General features: G+C 39.7%; 2 protein-coding genes across 4 annotated transcripts in view; both read right to left on the bottom strand.

Annotated features, from left to right (window-relative positions):
* Positions 1 to 1,185: 1,185 nt before the first annotated feature.
* cunh19orf25 (chromosome unknown C19orf25 homolog) lies at positions 1,186 to 4,530 on the bottom strand. The gene is made up of 3 exons (XM_038287003.1): positions 4,361 to 4,530; positions 3,978 to 4,156; positions 1,186 to 1,842 (listed from the first exon to the last, which is right to left on the bottom strand). The coding sequence occupies exons 2-3, from the start codon at positions 4,123 to 4,125 to the stop codon at positions 1,661 to 1,663; spliced, it is 330 nt and encodes a 109-aa protein (XP_038142931.1). The 5' UTR covers positions 4,126 to 4,156; positions 4,361 to 4,530; the 3' UTR covers positions 1,186 to 1,660.
* Positions 4,531 to 5,509: 979 nt separating this feature from the next.
* Positions 5,510 to 20,304, bottom strand: part of apc2 (APC regulator of WNT signaling pathway 2) — a 35,999-nt gene continuing 21,204 nt past the window's right edge. For 2 of the 3 annotated variants that reach the window (XM_038286948.1, XM_038286954.1), the window contains exons 8-14: positions 19,150 to 19,248; positions 17,978 to 18,377; positions 17,194 to 17,292; positions 16,943 to 17,082; positions 16,288 to 16,482; positions 15,786 to 16,000; positions 10,147 to 15,637 (exon numbers count right to left, since the gene is read on the bottom strand). In XM_038286948.1, coding sequence (XP_038142876.1) covers positions 10,147 to 15,637; positions 15,786 to 16,000; positions 16,288 to 16,482; positions 16,943 to 17,082; positions 17,194 to 17,292; positions 17,978 to 18,377; positions 19,150 to 19,248 — 6,639 coding nt within the window. Of the gene's footprint in view, positions 15,638 to 15,785; positions 16,001 to 16,287; positions 16,483 to 16,942; positions 17,083 to 17,193; positions 17,293 to 17,977; positions 18,378 to 19,149; positions 19,249 to 20,304 lie in introns of all 3 variants that reach the window. The other variant, XM_038286961.1, reaches the window with a different exon arrangement.

Here is a 20,304-nt window from a genome sequence, read left to right as displayed (position 1 = left end):
ATCCCCTTGAATGGAAAATGTAAGCACAACACAAATCTTTTTATTTTTAGCCATTTTTTTCTTTTTGCTTTTGATTTAGATAGTAAAATGGACATTCATTTAACTCTTCTAAGACCAGTAAACATTCAAATTTTTCTGCTATAAATGAATTAAAATCATCTTCTAGGGTAGAGCTGTTCAATAAGGGGGTAGCAAAAGTACTGTAGGAGGGGTTTGTGGAAGTTTTCAGAAAAAATGCTAATGTGTGTGTGAATTACAGATTAATATGTGGAATTATTGATATATTTTGCTCACCATAGAATCGTTATCATTAGCACACCATTAACAAGCTGTTAGAAAGTCTCAGTCACCCCAAAAACACATCCAAGAGTTGCACCATTGATCTGGGGGTAGCGCATAGAAAAACTCTGAAGATCCCTTGTCTAGATCTATAGGATAGATAAAAAAAAAAAAAACTATCAGACCTACAATAATTTGTTTTTATTTTTTTATTCCATAAAAATATTGTAAGTTTAATTCATGGTTGAGCAAGTAAAAATAAATCACAATTAAACTCTTGTTTTTTTCATTGCATAAACAAAAAAAGACGGCAGAGTCCTTTCAGCTCGGAGATTTTCGTCCCACAGCATAAAAAGTTTGGTGCAGGATGTCTCAGGTCTCTGCAACAGCACCATCTACTGTGTGGAGAGAGTTAGAGGAAGAGCAGAAAATAGGACTGTCCAGATATGTCCAGAAGCATTTAATGCAAGCCTAAACTGTTAAGGATAAATATATTTTTTTGTATTATCAACTAATATAGAAGGTTAAACTCATGCATACAAAACCACTTCTCGAGACAAACAGATGGTGATCTGGGAGGTGTAGCTTTACTAATACAGATTTTTTTTTTTTTTTTATCTAAAAGGTATTCTCTGCAGATGTTTATACCTCAAAAATATGATTGTCAGTTTTGTACAAATGGTGCTTAAAAAACACATTACCTTTTTCTGTTGATTTACCTTAATTGTGTTTTAATGTCCGGTTTATGAACTTTCATCAAATATTGTTTGTAAACTCCAGAATGAACTATGGGATCCACCTTTTGTTTTCTTGTTCTCAGATCAGTAGATTAATGAAAAATAAAAACATAAATGCTTCAAATAATCAAGGACATGAAAATTGATATTAAACAAGTAAAGACTAGCATAGAGACATCATGCAGTTTATTTCTACTAAGTTTCATAGTTTTTGTTTAATTACTATGATTTTGTTAGAATTAATTCATTATATGTGCACTGCTTTATGCTTTTAATCTAATCATTAAAATATTAAGAATAAAGTTTTTCACATACATGAAAAACAATGTAGACAAAATAAAACAAATATTCCTTTTTTTAAATAAATGATTTTTTTTATTTCCTTCTCTTAGTGTTCCAAGATTTACTTGTAATGCCGATTTCCCACTTGCTCTTTTATAATGTGCACTACTGACTTTAAAGCATCACAAAGTAGTAACTCTCAGAAATGATTGGGGATAATGCAAATGTTCAAGATGTGAGGTCAAAGGTCATCCGACTCCATCTGACTCAAAGTCCCAGGTCTGAGCTCTGTCAGGGTTTCCAGGGGAAGAGTTCAGTGAACAGAGGCAGAGTCACTGAAAGAGGAGGTGTCGAGTGTTAGGTCAGCAAACTTGACCTTTAACCTCTTCCACAGTTCTGTCCAGCTGTTCACCCGCCGCCTGGAGCTCTTCTCTCCTTTTCTGCAACTGGTCCTGAGCTTCCTTCAGTCTCTTGTTCAGCTCTAAATACCGATAACACTGCTGGAAACGCAGCTCCGCCTCACTGTCTGCAGGCTGGGATGAATCTGAACACAGAAGGTCCAAAAATAGGTGAGCAGGTTAAAGGATGGAAAAATCAATTATAAGAACAATTTATGTTTTTCATTGGTTTGCTTAGGGCTGAACACCTTTGCCAAAAAGCTAAACTGCAATTATTATCAAATAATAATTTTTTTTTCATACTACTATTATTTTCCTTTGCATGAAAAACAAGCATGTAGATTTTTACTCCAGGGTTTCTGTTTTTTTCATGACCTTGAAAGTCTGTTCAGAGTGCATTTATACAGGATTTTCACTTTAACCTCTGAATGTGTCTGAACTTCATCCTTAATCACTATATAGGGCACTTTATAGTATTTAAAGTGTTTTGTACTAAATTGTGCTATACAAATAAAATTCCTGTCCCTAAATATGTTCTTCTATGATTAATATCCTAGTCATGAGCAGACATTAATGGGTTTGTTTGTTAGGATAATTATCATTGCAGATGTGTGAGTTTATTACACCTTGGTATTGGCTGCCTGCTGCACGTCAGAACTGACATTTTAATCTAATTAAAACAGTTCCTCTGTCCGGATATACAGTTATAATCTTCATTCTATACGTGGCAAAGATTTGGAAATAGAATGAGAGCGGTGTCCTTCAGCTAAGAACACAGTGTATTATTTTGAAAAGGCTGGAGCTACGGATGTCTAATCATCTGCTAATGTGTATGATGTAAAATATGATGATGTGGCAGACTGGAGATGTATAAAATGCCTTTTTAAGTGTTAATTGGGGCCACTTCCTGAGAGGTGAGCAGCTGCCATTCTGCATATTATAAGCAATTTCTTTGACCTGAGTAAGGTTACAATTTCTATCAGAATCTGTTGTCATGTCTCCTGGTTATTTAATACATTTAAGTTATAAAGTGTTATTTAAAGAGTTTGTCCCGAGCATGGGCGTAGGTTTGCATAGGGACCATAGGGACATGACCCTACCAAAATTTTGTTTATAATTTACAATACAGTGTTGTTGCAGCAGTTGCTTCTTTTCTTACTACTTATTTATTAAAGTTAATATTTTAAATGCTCAGTGTCAGTTCCTCTTATAGTTCCCGCGCCCATGTAAATACAACACATCTATTTACAGTCCCTTGAATATGTTATTTTGTTTTGTTTTACAATACAGAGAATATCAGCATCCATCCATTCATCATTATCTGACATGCTTGTCCCGAGTGGGGTCGCGAGGGGTGCTGGTGCCTATCTCCAGCTGTCAATGGGCGAGAGGCGGGCTACACCCTGGACAGGTCGCCAGGGCAACACAGAGACAAACAGGACAAACAACCATTCACACACACACACCTAAGAAGAATTTAGACAAGTCAATTAACCTAACAGTCATGTTTTGGACTGTGGGAGGAAGCCGGAGTACCCGGAGAGAACCCACGCATGAGAGGAGAACATGCAAACTCCATGCAGAAAGACCCCAGGCCGGGAATCGAACCCAGAACCTTCTTTCTGCAAGGCAGCAGTGCTACCCACTGCCTCACTGAACAGCCCGAATTATCAATATATCAGATAAAAATAATAAGAGTAGGTTTTACCTCTGCATAATTCTATTTCTTCAAAAGAAAACACAGGATAAATACACATATAACAGACATATTTAGACTAGACTTGGTTAAAAAGGCACATATTTACCTTCCCCCTTAGTCACTGGTAAGTTCAAATGTAACCCTTTTCAAAGTGTTAAGTTGTCCCAATTTTACATTATTCTGAGCCACTGATGCCTCAAACATTGATAAGCAGCATTGTGTGTAGTGCTTATAAAATTTGTATAAATGTAGCAAAAAATGCTGTTTTCTCTTTAAACAAAATGTACCCTGATGCTCATGTCAAGCATAAAAAAAAAAAAATAGGAGCATGCATAATGCGTAGGATCAATGACATCAGACCAATGCAACTTAAGACAAGTAGTGTCCCTGCCCAAACCTACGCCCTTGGTCCAGAGTGATCTCTTTTCAGGGAAAAGAGCTGGAAAGATAGAGCTTCAAGGTGCAGACACATAGCCTATCTTTAACAAGCACATTCATTTGAACACATAGTTGTTTGATGGCAATGATAGAATAATGGCAGATGGAGACATGGATTAATTAATGTCTTCTGTGTGGACCCACCTTGTTCAGTTGTATCAAGGATGTTAAAAACTGGATCATCAGGAGCAGCTTTGTTGATGTCTTCCAGGATCTCATCCATAGTGGGGAGCTCAGGTCGGCTCGGTAGAACCAGCCTTTTCTTGCTTTTAGAACCAATATTCATTTTCATGAGAATTGCTCCACCTTCTCCATCTGAAACACTGAATCCATTACGAATTAAATAAAATCTGTACAAACTGAGTCTGTCAGCCGATTTATTAATAGAAAAGAACCGCTTGTGTTAATATATGTTTCATGTCAGTGCTTAAAGTGACGTAAAAAAAAAATAGATTATTGTTAAATTATGCGAACAATTGAATTAAGTTCCGTTTTCACATGTAAACAAGCAGCCACCTAAATCTTACCAAGGTTTTCCGGGTATTCAGAAAACTTTCCGTTACGTTCAGGGTTCTGCTCTACTCGTCAGAATCGTGTTTTTCCCACTTTAATCTGCTGGAAACCGAGCCGAGTCTGGATTAAAATACATGAATACAGTCAATCTACCACGACACCGGAAGTCAGGCGTGCGTCATGGCGTCACGTGCGACGTCCGTCCAATGACAAAGGAGAAACTGGGGCAATAGCGCCCCATGTTGTTCAGGCAGCTGTTGAAGACGGATTTTTTTTTTTTTTTGTGAAATCTGATTATTTTTTTTTTTAAATTTCCGAATATATATGACTTATGTGATTTGATTGAACAACTGATTGCATTATAAACTGACACTTGTACAGCTTTCATAACATTTCCATTCCATAAAGTGCAGCAGGGTCAAATGTGAACACTGTTGGAGAAAACACATAGTGCCAAAACGCATTGATATTGAAGTTCAGCATTAATACATATAGATGCAAATATGCAATATTTGATTTTTGCATTTAGCAGCCTAGTGATTAAGGCATAGAGCTTAGAGCTCAGAATCCAGAGGTTCTGAGTTCAAGCCCCACTCCCACAGACTGCTGCTCTGGGTTCCTGAGCAAAGCCTCTTAACCCCACACTGCTCCCCAGGCGCCGCACAATGGAAGCCTACTGCTCCCCAAGGGGATGGGTTAAATCCAGAGTTAATTTCATTGCTCTGTACTTGTGACAGTGTAATGACAATAAAAGCTGGGGAAAAAACATGATTTAGAGTTTTGTCAACAGTTCAGCTGTCCGATGGCAGTGGGGAAGAAGCTGTATCAGAATCTGCAAAGCCTCTTCCCAGAGGACAGTATGGAGAACAGTCCATGGTGGGGCTGTGTGGGGTCATTGATAATGTTACGGGCTTGGGACACGCAGCACTGGTATATATGTCTTTAATGGAGGGAAGAGGAGCCCAGATGATCATCTCTGCTGTTCTCACCTCTCTTCTCACTTTCTTCTAGTCTGCGGAGCTGCAGCCTCCATACCACACAGTAATGTTGAGATTTTCAAACCAACAATTTAGTGTTCTTTTCTGTTTTGTTGACCTAAAAAAATCTGAGCACAGTAAGTGAACTTTGAAATCTTCCTGTTTAAAAGAAAGACAATGCAGCAGTTTAAGGAATCATCACTTTTTATTGGAATGAAGACATTTAAACAACACGCTTCTGTTATTTTGCATGTTAAACATGGCACACATAATGCCTCTCAGACCTTTTTCAAATGGAGCCAAGATATTAAAATTAATCTCAGCTATAAACTTTTCTCAGTTCAGGTGTGAGTAAGACCATCAATGGTATTGTTGAAGAAAAATTCAGGACCTAAGCACAGCTGTTCTTAACCTAAGGGGATACTCCACCCTTTGTATCTCTTCAACGCCAGCTGCTTGGCTTCAGATTTGGGTATTTGAAAAGTATTTCACATTTTAGTTTGCATCTTGCTAAAGCAAGAGCAAAAATCCGATTGTTTTCCCGACTCTTCTGCTCGAATGTTTGTTTGTTTTTTTATTATTTTGACCTGCCGAACAATCTAAATATGAAATAATTCTTCAGTGTAGATTGCAATATAGCAGCAGGAGTTACAGCTGGTTTGAAAGATGAAAGATCTTGGGTTTCATGCCTTTTTGAGCTCCATATTCAGTACTGATTTTCAATGAATACACAAAAATAAGCCGTTTCCCATGTTTTGCCCGTGATGTCTCTGATTATTAGTTATACTGCAGACATTCTTATTTAATTTTGTAGTTTTCTTCTAAAAACTCTTGACTTTGATAGTATTTCAGATGAAGCAGTCTTTAAAAGTTTGCTGGGGATGAGAATGCAGCAAGAAGAGGTTACATTGCTTTTTAAGACAATGCTACAGAAGTACAATAGGGTGGTTTTATTATAACAGCCACTTAAACAAGGTTAACGTGTGTTCCATGAACCTCTTCGAGGGCTCATGACAGAGGAAAAGTACAATTACAGTGAAAATTCATTGTCTGTAAAATCTTCACCACCTATCGCTACCTTTACAGCAACACACTTAAGCAGATATTAACATGTACAGAGTTGCAGAGATTAACTCCTGGGAAAACCACCTAAAATCCTATTGTAATAGGTACAAAGTTAGACCATAAAGCAGACAGCAGGTAATATATACTGTACTTGTTGGTTAAGAGTAGTTTCTTTAGCATGTGGAAGATTTAAGAGAGTTCAGCCTCAGAATACAACATGGCAGCTAACTGTGCGGCTTGGCTTTTCACGATATGAGTTTTATTGACTTTGACTTTTAGTCTAATTGTAAATCCCACATTGTGTGTGGTTAAAGTACATTAACATCACCTGGTTTATGCTAATGTCAAACCAGTAGGAGTATTCCAAGGCTTCATAAGCCAAAACATTCTGGTCTTTAGCAACCTCATATAAGGCAAAACCTATTCATGAGAACTTGAAACTTAGCTAATAATCCTGTGAATAATCAAAAAAGTGTGATAGTTATTAGCATCAATATGCTAACCAAAAACCTACTGATGCGTTCCAATTACCACAGAACTGGAAAGTTGTATTGACTTTATCTCTTAGGAGATTTTGATCCAGTTTCCCTTATGTGGATATTTGTTCTCTTCATTGTTTGTACTGTATATGGCCACTCAGGCCACTGTTACAATAATAAAACTTACAAATACCTGACATAAACAATATTGCCACATCTTTACTTATTAACTCTAAAAAGTTGTATGGGTACAGCTGACGAAATGTTGAGAAAATTATAAAGAACCGCTAAAAAGAGTTTCACTGCCGTTGATTCAAGTGGAAATAAGGTCCAGTTGCTCCGACTTTCCAACTTGTAATTCTGACTTTCTGTAGTGTCCCTGCTGAGATGTCTATTTAAGAGGACAGTAATTCTTTCAAGTACAAACAAAATACTGTATTCATCTCCAGGTTTAGCTAGTGGGTCAAATAATACAGTGGAGACTTAGGCTATGTCCGAAAGCCACCCTTACCACCATATAGGGCACCGTATAGTGGTTACGCCGTTTTAGATGAGTGTCTGAATGTCTAGTGGATGAAAAATTAGTGGACTTGAAATTTCCCACATTGCATCTTGAAAAGTAGTGATCATCTATGGTCTCTACATGAGCAGATATATCCTGGATACTTTGCGAGAAAATTTCCTCTTAAGGGTCATGGGATTTGTTGTCACAGCGCCTCATTGTCGCCTATGGCTGTCGCAACCCAACAGCGCCAACAAATAACAAAGAAGCCACAGGCAGAGTGCAGGGAGGTGGAGTTACATGACCAACGGGGAGCTAAAAGCAATGATCACCTGTCCGAACAGTCAGTTAACTGAGTTTACTGTAAAGTCTACTATATAGTCCCAGCTCCATATAGTGATTAAGGGATTTAGGGGTTAGGGCAGACATTCAGACAAAGCCTTAGCCTTGATATGCTAATCATTGTAATGACTGGCACATCAATATGCGTATTAAAAGCATAGTCTTAGTTGCAAGCATTTTAGGCCATTTCATACAAATTATATGCTACACCTTCTTTACTGCTTTGGAAAGTGAGATGGAGAACAGACACAAGGAAAATAGCACAGGAATAGACTTACAGGGCTCATTTGATATGTATTAATTCAATTCAGGGCTTAATCTGTGCCACTGCCTCATGAAGAGCTTCTAGAACGCAATCGGCGAATGGATTGTTATCTGAAGTGAGAGGCTGTTGACTAAAAAAGACTGAATTAAATGTCTGAAAATATCCAGCCAAGCACTGGACTCACAGTCATCATGGTGCAGCTGCGGTGCAGGCGTGCAGCAATAAGACACAATAAGAGACTCACATTGACCACAGGCTGCCACTGCTGCGATTCAAGATTCAAATGGCGCTCAAAAGAAGAAAAGTTCATATGAGTTTATATTCTTTCCCAGAGTTATCAGGCAAAACGTATCTGTACAGATAAAGGCCTTCTTATTTTCCCCAAACAAAATAGTGTGGGATGGTAGATAGATCACTGTGTTTATTCTGAAAATTCACCAGGGTGGGCACACTGATTTGAATGATCTGGGTTCCTGGCAGCACCTGCACCACTTCTGCACTGCGTTCAATAAGAGCACAGCCTAAGAAGTCTCTGCTTACTGCTCATCTGTTTTAACTTTGTACCTTCTGCTGTTGGAAAAGCCAAACCACTAATGATACCATATTGTTGATATACTCAATAACAGTACCTGAATATATCAATAAAATTAAATAACATGATGCATTACCAGATGCTTTTGGTTGTGTTGTTCATCAGTACACAGTTTGCATTTTTACATGTTTTTTTGTGTCACAAAAATACAGATGACATTGGACTTGGAAAATATTTCCCTTCTGAATTACATCATGGCATTATTCAGTACCCTTAATGTTTACCAGTGTATGTACACAGTGAGTATGTGAGCATGCTGTCAGCCGTTAACACTCACCGGGAGGTTTCTTTATATATGGTGGGTTATGTACAAACCTGATTAAGAAATAGGATTGTAGAATGTAACAGAGACTGATACTGCCATTGCAGGATTATTAGTGAAAGAAACAGGTGCAATATCTGACATACTGAACATATGTGGTAGAGGATTACTTTAACGTTTAAGCATAATCTATTATACCTAATGAAAACAGAAATCAATAGTGCATATGAGCTATTCTGCATTATACTACAATTAGACTATAGAATATTTGAATTTCAGGGTTAACTTTTGATCCCTTCATTAATGACACCTTAATATGACTGATAAATATAGAATTGTAATATCAAGACCAGTACTGTGGTAACCAAATACTTGTATTTATGAAGTGACTTTTATCACATTACAGCTCTAAAATATTAGGGCAGAGGCTATGTTTTTGAAACAGAATTTGTTTAACCCCAAAAGCAGACCATGATCTTTTTTACCTGTTAGTAACTCAGTTTTTAAAGTTGAAATCTTGTCAGAAAACTGTGGTCATGTTAATTTGTCTACATACATCCAAACATGTTTCAGTAATTTTATGAGTTGAGAAGAAAATGGTAATATATAAGTGTGCAGACTGATTACAAATAGAACATTGTAATTGTAGATATATTCATTTGGAGAAACGTCTCTTTGGACTTCCATAAGTCTAATGGTCTGAAGCATCTTAGTTGTCAAGTGATAAAACAACTGCCAAAGGCTCTAATTTCTGGTGAGTAAAAATATTTCATAAGTCATTTTGTGCATGTAATTTGGAGTAGTTGTAGGTTTTTAGGCAACCACAATTTAAACCTTCTCATCATGAGTCCAACTGAATGGTAGTTCACATTTATCCACAAACACTACTGTTTAATCCGATTGTTTCCAAGAGATGATTTTTCATGTATATGCTGGAATAATGTTCATTGTCTTTTATGCTTTGACTACTTTTCTACCAGGCAATTAGTCTACAAATACAAAAAAAGTATAAAAAGATGCAATGTTCTGTAAAGATGTCCATTAAAGAACATCACTGAAAGTTTTTGGTGATCCATTCGGGCCAACCTGTCTCCATGCATACATCCAATGCAGTAGGATAGTAAATGGAAGCTCTGATCAGTTGGTCAAAGAGAATAGTTTGAATGGAATAAATGGGAAAGAAAAAAGGGAAAATATTTGAGGTATAGGACCAGCACATTTTCCATCTCAGTGCTGAGCTTCAGTCTGCAGTCATTCATGCTGATTAGTAATCGACCACGTACCCTACAACTCAGCTTTTTCCCCAGCTTTTTCTGTCATTGTAGCTGTCTGGCATTGTGGGTCTTGCAGACAGCAGGCCATGGGACTAGGATGTAGTTAAATGGAGTGACTCTGGCAGACTTGCTTGGGGATCCTTGGCGGAAAGTGACAACTCCACCAACATGACTGTCTGATGTACCAGTAGTGCTGAGGCTTTTCAGTGAGCCATCTGAATCTGCATCCTGATGGTTACTCACAGAGGTAGCACTAAATTTCCTAAGGAAAGCCACTCTAGCCTCTTCCTCAGAGATCAATGGAGCTGTTTCAGTTGGAGAGGTACTTGAGTTAGTTTTGTCATTGGATAAATCTTCTGTCTGGACTGTTGCGTCAGTTGTCTTGCGAGATGCAAGTACTATTGTCGGCAGTTTTCCTGGAAGAGCGGGTAGTTTCGGCTTTTCTCCATCAGGAGAAGGCACCAGTGGTAATGCATTGGCGGGCAGCGTGCTTTTCAGAATTTGTGGTACCTCTTCATCTCTGATTCTTCTCCAAGTAACTCCAATATTACGTCGAGATGTGGATCTCTGGCCTTTCTTCTTTGTGTCATCCTCACTTTTTGCTCTTCCACTTGAATCAGATGATGAGGAACGGAGCGAAGAACGGCTGGTAACACGACTCAGTATATTTATGCTTGGTGATGAAGCATGACGCTTAAAGGTGTCTTGGTCCTGTTGGTGCCTGACTCCAGAAACTCTACCAGTTGCACTTCGCTGGGCTGCCCTGCAGGGACTTTCAGAACTAGTTCTCCGTCCAGGTCGTCTTGCAGGTAGATCTCTTTCACTAGATGTTGCCCTTGACAAAGTTGTAGTCTGCCTTTGAGAACCAGGGTTTGTCCTTTGAGGTTGATGTACTTTTGCAGGCTCTTTTACTTGCACCCTTTTTGGGACTTGCACTGCAACTTTTAGCTCTTGACAGCGTGATGAGCACAGAAATACAGCTGAAGCTCCAGGAGCTGTTCTTCGAGGGGATCCCTTTTGTGATCCCAATGAATTGTGAGGAGAGCCATCCCGTCTTAATGCTGTCCTTGATTCCTTAATAAAAGTCAGCTGTCTAAGGAATCCATTTCGATCAGATTCACCCCTTCCTGAATGAACAGACGTCATTCTAACCATGTCAAATCGATTGGCTGGCGACACTCTTTTCCCATTAATATGATTACTTTGTTTGGGTGATGTTTGGTTGGTTACCAGTGGAGATAAAGGTCGGGGCTGTCGAGTGGAATTCTGCATAAAAGGTATTCGGACAGGTGACTTTTGAGTTTTAGGTGGGGGAGATTTTTCATTTTTATTAACAACAGGGGAACGTCCTTTTCTCTCAGGGGGACTACTGGCTGGTGAGCTACTACTTGATGATGCAGGCTTTTTCTGGACTGCTTTACTTGTCTGACTTTGGTATGTTGTTTTCTTCTGTGACTGCTTGGATGGTGTTGAGCTCTGTGATGACCCAGAGGATGAGCTTTTTGGTAACCTTGGTGGTGGAGTAGAGCTTCTCTTTGGAAGGGACAATTCAATTTCCTGCGGCTGGCCAAGTCTGTGAAGGCTCTTTGACCTGTGTTGAGCAAGGTTTGGGTTCTTTGGAGCATCTGTCAAGCTTGGCATTTTTCTGGGAGGTGGTCGTTGTGATGGAGCTGTCACTTGCTGCGGTGTATAAGTTACTGTCCTGCCTCTGAAAACAACTGGCAAGTTGGGAACTGGCTTGCGTTGAGCAAAGTCTAGGGGTTTATTAGCCTTTTTCTCTTTTGCAAATTTCTTTTCTTTCGGTGTAAAACTGGATGTGGACATGAAAGACAGAATTGACTCTGTCTCTTCAGAGGATGGATCTTGAGATTTTGAGGCTTGCAGTCCAGTGACAACACAGTTAGCACCTTCCTGTATAGCTCTCCACTCAACACTATTAAGGTCAGAATCATTATCCCAACCCATATCATCACTATCAATTTCTTCATTCATATCCCATCTGTCAGAGTCCTTTTGTTTAAGAGTATTTTCTTTCTTTTTCCTGGAAGCCATTTTTCTTCTTTGCTTTGGCATGGCAGATGTTATGCATTTTTGCAGGAGGTCATCCTCTGAGTCCATGCTGACAGAGCTTGGAGAGCTTTGTTCGTCATACTGATAGTGCATATTAATAGCCTTTGTTTGATGTGCTGTATTGAGAGTTTTATTGTGTCTGTTTTTTTGCCACATTTGCTGTGCTTTTGATTTATGGTCATCATATTCGGCCTCACTGAGTGAACTGACAGAGGAGCTGAGTGAGTAACATGCCAGGGATTCATCACGTAAAAGATTTTGTTTCAATCTCTGAAATCCTCTAGGCTTTCCTTGGGAATTATCTCCCCTACCTATATTTGTCATGCTCCGGGAGAGGGTGTTTCTAGTTGCCTCCTTAATTTGTTTTCTGCTTGTTCTTTTGGTAATTTCTTCACCATAGAAGTCGTTACTGTCCTCTGAAGAATGTGTCATTTGTCTAAATATTTTGTTATCTTTTTGTGTTCTGGACTTGACATTGGCCTCTAGGTTTTGCTTTATAACTGGAAGTTCGAATTTTCTGTATGAGCCTTGATCTTCTTGCCTCCTTTGTTGATTGGGAGATCTATCTCTATTTTTTAGGCTAGCCACTCTGTCAGCTACCTCTTTGCTCTGCATTAACAGCTTCTGAGTGGGTATCACGTGTTTGGTTATTCTGCTCATTTGTATCTCAGGTGGGTAGTTCATCCCATGTGGTTTGTGGAAATGTGAAAATATCCTCAAGTCTTCAATTCTCTTTGCATCCTTGTCCAACAATTCCTGTTTGCTAAGGCCTTTATATGTGCAGTCTCTAGACCCCCTGTTCTTTAGAGGATACTTAAGTGTTTCATCACTTAAGGATGTTGTGCTTGAGAAGTTGACAGGTGTACCCTCTGCAGAATCTGTGAGGGAAGAATCATCCAACTTCAAGTCTTTTTGCAAGTCTATATTTCTCCTTCTAGGGCAAATTTGTGTTTTGCCATTTGAAAGAACATTCAATTGTAGTTGCATTTGTTTTCGGGTCTGGGGGTTAAGTAAGTTGGAGGGAATAGAAGTCAGCAGGGAAGTTCTTACTCTTCTAAACTTAGAAGGCATTGCTGAGTTGATGCATTCCTTCAGAATCTCAATATCTTCTTCAGAGTTGCCCTCACTGTATCGTTCCCCATTGTCAAATCCTTCCTCATCCTCATCAGGGTAGGGGAGAGACTCATTATGTTGCTGGAGTAGGGGAGTTAATTTCAACTCCACATCCTTTTGGATGTAATGCTCATGAAGAGGCAAAGCACTTAAGCTGGAAGCACAAGAGAAATTTTCTGTGGGTTTTTCAACTGTAAAATAGATCATGGTTTCTAGATCAGAAGGGTTGAACCTCTCCTTAGAATCTGTGATCTCTATGAACTTCCGCAGGCTGTTCTCCCATTGTCCTGGTATCCCTGTTGTGTGGGTCTCTGGTAAATTTGACTCAACACAGCATGGGGTTTTACTCCGACTAGGAGGCATGGTTTGTCCTGGACTGTCTGGAAGATCACTTGGACTTATTGTTCCATCAATCATCTCACTACAGGGATCACTTTGGATGGAACTGGCAATAGAGGGAGACTCAAAACTTCCCAGTGAACTTACAGAGCTACATCGGCTTAGAACTAATGGTGTATCATGGATATAGTTCTCAGATGAACTGGAAGGAGATCTGTCTTCATTTATAGCAGGTGACGCTCCCCTAAGGAAAACCTTTTCCTTTTTGGGAGTACAAGAGATCCCAATGGGATTTTTCTCATTGCTGGGTAAGGTTTTTGAGTCTGTCTTAAGCAACTGGCTGTCACTCAGATCCTGTAAAGTTTCATCTTCTTGCTCTTTCTTCACTTCTTCTTCATCATCCACCTCAAATATTTCCAAAGATGAATCACTCTCCAGCTCATTCTCACTCTGTCCATCAAGCCCTCCATCACCTGAAGAAAGGGAAGAGAGTGAGCTGCAGCGTGAGAAGCAGATTGGAGTGTTTTCCACTGAATATTTCTGGACTGTTTCCATTGTCCCGACTGTTGGACTTCTAGTGGAATTCATTGGAGAAAATTTTGTAATACTTCCACCAGTCATTACAGTAGGTACCCATGCTTGCCTCCTCATTGCCTGAGCAGCCTGAACATTAATGGCTGTCTTTGCAACTCCAAATTTTGCCACACTCTGAATTAGTGGAACCTGTTGATAACTAGGAGAAAGTTTAATTGATGCCATGCTTACATCAGAGGAAACTTTAGTGGATGCACTGACAGGGGTTTGTAATTGTGGTTCTTGGTTCTTTTCGTTGTCTGTATTGTTTTGCTCCACGATATTCATACCTTTATTGTCCACAGAATCTCTCTCTGGAATATCCTGCTCGTTTGCCTGATTCGGACCAACTGATCCTACACTGAGATGTTCCTGATGAGCCACTTTGAAGTCCAGTTGGTTGGGTCGTTGTTGCTGGATTGCTAAAGCCTTAGGAGCAGGTCGCATCTGGTCTTTGCTGCCACAGTATCCATCACTGGTGCTGCCACTGTTTAGGCTGTCTGTTGATACACTTGTGTGGGTGGTTTTGAGCCGTAAAAGAGCATGAGCTCTGCTGAGGCGTTCTCTGTAGGCTAAGCTACTTACATCGGAAAGACGGCATGGGGAGCATGAATTTGCCCGAGCTTCGTTAAGATCATCTTGTGCATAAGGCCAGTCTGCTAGGTGGTCCTCAGAGCTGAGGCTAAAACTGTCCTCAGAGGATGTGTGCATGGTGATATCATCCACTAGCCTGTCGATTTTTGCAACTGTGTTGGTAATCTTTTTAGCAAGCTTTTCTGCTGCAGCAGAGACCACATCATCAGGAGGAGCTTGTTTTTTCTCAGGCATCTGAGGCAGGTCTGTATCTCTCTCAGGTTCATTATCTCTCCTATGGAGCTGATTTTGCACAACGTTAGAGTTTGTGAGATACATGGGCAACATAGAATAGCTACCAGTATCCAAGCTGCTGGAGTTATTGGGGGCTTCGTCATCATCAAAGCAACCAGAATCCGAGGCATAATCCTTTGCTAGACTTTCAATATGCCTAAGAGGTTTGCTGTGGCTAAGGTGTTTGGGGCTGTGTTTCTCAAGCGTATCAAAAGTCTCAGCTAGGTGTTTGGCATTTAACTCAGCTTCAAAAGCTTTTTGCTTCCTCATATAGAGAGAGGGCACACAGGAGCCAGGGGACATGACTGCAGCATCCTTGTATTTTAAAGGTCGATTTGTAAGAAGGTTCCTTAAAGCTGCAGCACTGCCCATGGCGATCATCTTGTGCTTGGAGTGAATGAGGTTGCGCAGCATGCTAACTGCTCCTAGGTCCCATAGAAGCTCCTGGTCTTTGGGACTCCTGGCTGAAAGATTCCAGAGAGTCCCGCAGGCATTGCTCACTATGGTCAAGCTGTGAGAGCGTAGGTGCTGCAGTAGAGTCTGTAGACAGTTGTGGTCACGCAAGATTTGTCTGTGCAGAAAGAAATAGGAATTTATTTTATTTCAGATTTTTACAGATACTTAAATAAAATATAAAAAAACCACTACATTCTAGAATAGTAAAGGAAAATAGACTGATGTTTAAAAGAAATATGTTCTCACAAAGAAATGTTACACACCTGTAATCCTCTCTTGTGGCGATCAGACTAGACACATTTCGAAGTATCCCACCTCCGCTTTCTATTATGGCAAGAGAGTTAGTCTGACAGCGGTATGTCAGTGTGCTGACAAGGAAACCCAAAGACCCTTCGACCGAACAGATCGCCACTTTGTTGTCAATGTTGTGTGCTGAGAGGTTCCACAAAGCACTAAGAACGCTCTTCAAGGTTGACTCCTGTATAATTGGTGAAAGAAAAACGATTTATCTCAACAAAAGATTAAACTTCATTCAATTTCAAAATACTAGCTCTGTAATCTGCAGATAAGGTTTGCATTTCAATGACTTAATTTCATCAACATAAACAGTAAAATGAAGTGATGATGTGCTACTGTAGGAGTGGTTTAACTTCTGTTAGGATTCTAAGACAGGATAATGTTCACTGGATCTAAAGCTTTTTTTTTTTAAATATCTAACAACCTTATCCTTTCCAGGTTCAAGTAATTTAGATGTCCTGTACCCACCTTGGTTGCCTGCAGGGCACAGGTCATGAGTGCAGACACACAGCCGATGTCTCTCAGAACTCTCTTGGTGCTGATGTCTGCCCTCCAGGAAAGGTTCCTCATAATGCTGGACACCACCTGATGAAGCTCTTCACTGTCTGTAGACAGCTGGGCTACCAGAGCCTGAAGACAGCTCTTTCTTGAACATAGGGTGGCCTGCAGAAGGAAGATCACGGTGCCAGGTTAAGTAAAATACAAGCTAATTCTTCTAACATTTTAAAATAACAAGGGTTATTTTAAAATCCCATATTCATTACTGTTTTCACTAATATTCTCAGCCCCAATTGTAAATTACTTAGAATAAATGTATTTATCTATTGTATTTGGGTTTTCTATCTGTAAAAACCTAGGACAAAAAGAGTTGCTTGATGGATAGAGAGAGGGCATTAGATTTAGAAATACACACATTTATCATATATACTCGGCTTTCTTTTTCCAAAGCTGTCCTGGGCTAAAATCTTTAGTCAGATTGCAGACTTTTTCAAACATGCATAGGAACCCTGCAGTAATATGAAAACAGCTGTTGGTGAGCAGTGGGATAATAAAACACTGAAGGTCAAGTAAGACTTGGATCCTGATCCTGCCTGCCTGGGTTTCTTCACCTGCTTGACCTTACCTTATTGACGACGTCACCAAAGGTGAGGTTGGTAAGAGCCATTCCTGCATAGCGACGCAGTGCCATGTTGATGGGGTCATTTTGCATGCCATACATTTCATGCTCAAGGTGGATGAGATCTGCCACCACCTGCAGACAACCTGGAGAAGAACACACTCTCAACTAAAAACTCACAACTACAACTTAAAAAATGCCTAAAAATAATGTACGTTCTCCATTTTTAGAATAATTAGTATAAGGCTAACACAAACCTAATTCATTCATGGCGCGTCTGTATTCCTCTTCAAAGGACATTTTCATGATGGCACACATGGCCTGACAGATCTGAGGGTCCACAGGTTCAGGAATATCTACACATCCATGGAAAAAAAAACAAAAAAACAGGTAAACTCAAGCCAGATCAAAGCTTTATAGTTTTAAATACATCAAATAAAGCAAGCATGCCAAAAATTGCGCCTTAAGGGCCGCTTTCCTGATGGTTTAGAGGTTTCCCTCTGCTCCAGAACAGCTGATTTTTCTTGATAGCTGATTAACAGGCTTTTGCTGAAGTACAGTCAACAGAATCAGCTGTGTTAAGCAGGGAAACCTGTAAAAGCAGCAGGAGAGTGAAACTCGAACCGACTTTGGGAATACCTGAACTAAAGAATTTGGGAGTCATTCTATATTCCAGTTTTTTTAGTAGATCAGGCAACAAATGACAGAATCTTTTATATTTTTAGACTGGTTTTAGTATGCAGGTTAGTAATTGTAATTTAGGTGTGGATGTATGTGCAAAATTATGTGTCTCTCTGTAGCCCTGTTGGAATGGTGATCTGTTCACGGTGTAATCTGCTTGAGTATCTGCTTGGTACCTGCTTGGTTATTTTAGTTCTACTTTCCCACAATTATAAACTGCCAATTTCAGAACAAAGAACTTCTACTTTGATATTAGTGAGGATTTAATTGGCTAATGGTTAGATAGTATGCATCACTATATGGGTAAATGAAGCCACAACATTTGCTTAACCTAACTTGAGTGAGTATTTTTTGGCTCACCAGATGTTTTAGTCCCTCCAGGTGAAGGCGTCACAGCATGACTCTCAAGCCAGTCCCAGCCACTGTCGCAGTAGGTCCGGATCTGCTCCAGCATATGCAGGACCTTCATCTCTCGGTGGGCCTGGCCTTCGTCCTGCTGTGAGAAGATAATGTTGTGGAGAGCAGCGCTTGCCCTGGATTTGGTGTCTCGGCTGCAGCTGTTGGAAACAGAGCCACCTGAAGTCTCCTCAGGAACTCCACTGGGGACTTCATGCAAGATCTGAACAAGCAAGGGGACACAGCCAGATTTTCTCATGGCGATACAGCTATCTTGAGAGCTTGACAGGGCCAGGAGAGTCCGGGACATCTCATCTTTGTCCCTGTTTGCCAGCATGGAGAGCAGCCAGAAGACCATCTCCACCTAATAAGGAAACGTAAACAGATAAAAAATTGGAGATAACCATAGAAATTGGCTAAAAGCTGCAATCAGACGACTCAAGGTCCCATCCATGAGAGTTGAGTATATTTATATATATATGGAGGGTTTGCAGTGCCTTTCATGAGAATGCAGAGACAACTGGAGCAAAATCCCACCATGGTACATTATTACAATATCTTAAATACACATTCACTATTTTCCAAAATTGACTTTTGTTAATTTAGAAGCAAACAGGTATACACCGTATTCATCCAGTTTTAATCAGCCACCAGAAAGCCAGAAATGGACGAACTCCTTGTCCACATTATAGGGAAACATACACCAACCTTTGTGTGCATATAGCATCCTATTTTTTCTTCTTTTTGCTTTTTTTCTAAATAAAAAAACTGTTTCCAAGTTGAACTAGCACATATATTTTAAAGTTTCACTAAAGTGACCGAAAAACGTATAAAGCCTGCAACATCAGGCAGGCTTTGTATGTTTACTTTTCTTTGAAAATGTACATTCTGAAAGTTAAAAAAAAAAATTTTGCTAAACAACATGATTTCATTTTCAGAGGCCCTAAAGGATACAAATGCATGCAAGCATCACAAACCCTATTGCTTACTGCAATTATGCACTAGTCAGAAGATGGTTTCACATGTAAATGAAGCTCAGAGAATATAACTCTTTGCTTAAGCGCTTGGCCAAAGTACCTCAATGCTTCATAATGTCTAATCTTTCTATCACTAGTAGAATATAAAGGACTTATTACCTTGCTGCCCCCATCTGCAGCTTCAGCTCCAGCAGCCGTAGCTGATGATGAACTGCTGTTCTCTGGTTCTCCAGCAGGGGGCTTCTCAGCTCCAGATAGCTGCACACAAAAATGACAGAAGGCGTGAGACACTCTCTGACCCAGTTTCATTCCTTTACCAGCTCTGCTTTGTTTTAAGAGAATGTTTAGGGGAAGGTTTAAATTAAGTTTTTTTTATTAAACAGTGGGACACTCCTTCAAGTTGAAATACTGCAGGAGCTCAGTTCAATAAAAAATTAATGATGCAGAAAACCTGAGAGATTATATGACAGAGAATATGATCCAAGTTTGAGTTGTGTTTTTTTTTAAGCATGGAATCTTGTCTTTGCAGCAAAACTAACTGGGAGATGTTAATTTTACCACCTTCATGCATGTGTAGTTTGAGATATTTAATGGAATCTCATTCATTCATTCTTTAACTTTAAACATATGCAAGCCCAACATTCCATTAGGGACCCTCGCTCACACCAACTGGGATTTAAAAACAACTTCATTTGGATTCACAGACGGGAATCCTTTAAAAGTTTATATCAAAGCACATTTCCACACATATACACACACGCACACCCACAGAGTGCATATATCTCATCACCATGGCAACCCCTCCGGCTGTGATGCGTTTGCAATGAAGAGCTGTAAATGAAGATCGCACAAAGAGCTGAGCTGTTGTGTTTTCCTTCAGTTGAACAAAGGAAACCTGGATGTTTGGCGTCGTCTTGAATCTATGGCTGCGATCCAAACGCATCCATTAAAAGACGGACTGCTGCTGCAGTAGCAGCAAGAAGCTGACAAAATGGAGGCCAGTGAACAAAGTTGCTGCCCTGATCGGCTTCTCTCTGCTGTGTGACAGAGGACAAACTAAATTCTAATTTCTCTTGAGGTCTGAGTCCAAATGTGTATATTAGTGATCAGTGTTCTGACTGCTAGTATACAGATTTGGACCTGAGGAAGAGCACTTAGTTGATACTTGACTTAAAAAAAGATCAATAGGTCTTTTAATTAGATCTTCAAATTCAGTAAGCTGAGCGGTTGCCTTGGTGGCAGTTTTACTGCATAAATGCTTCAAAAATGCAAATAAACAGTTCAGTTTTTCTGCAGCTTTCACCATGTTTTATA

The sequence above is a fragment of the Cyprinodon tularosa genome, unplaced genomic scaffold (assembly GCF_016077235.1).
Source record: "Cyprinodon tularosa strain WSP-4 unplaced genomic scaffold, ASM1607723v1 ctg106, whole genome shotgun sequence".
Classification (NCBI taxonomy): Eukaryota; Metazoa; Chordata; class Actinopteri; order Cyprinodontiformes; family Cyprinodontidae; genus Cyprinodon; species Cyprinodon tularosa.
The sequence above is the reverse complement of the archived record's forward strand: the minus strand, read 5'-3'. Positions and strand labels throughout refer to the sequence as shown.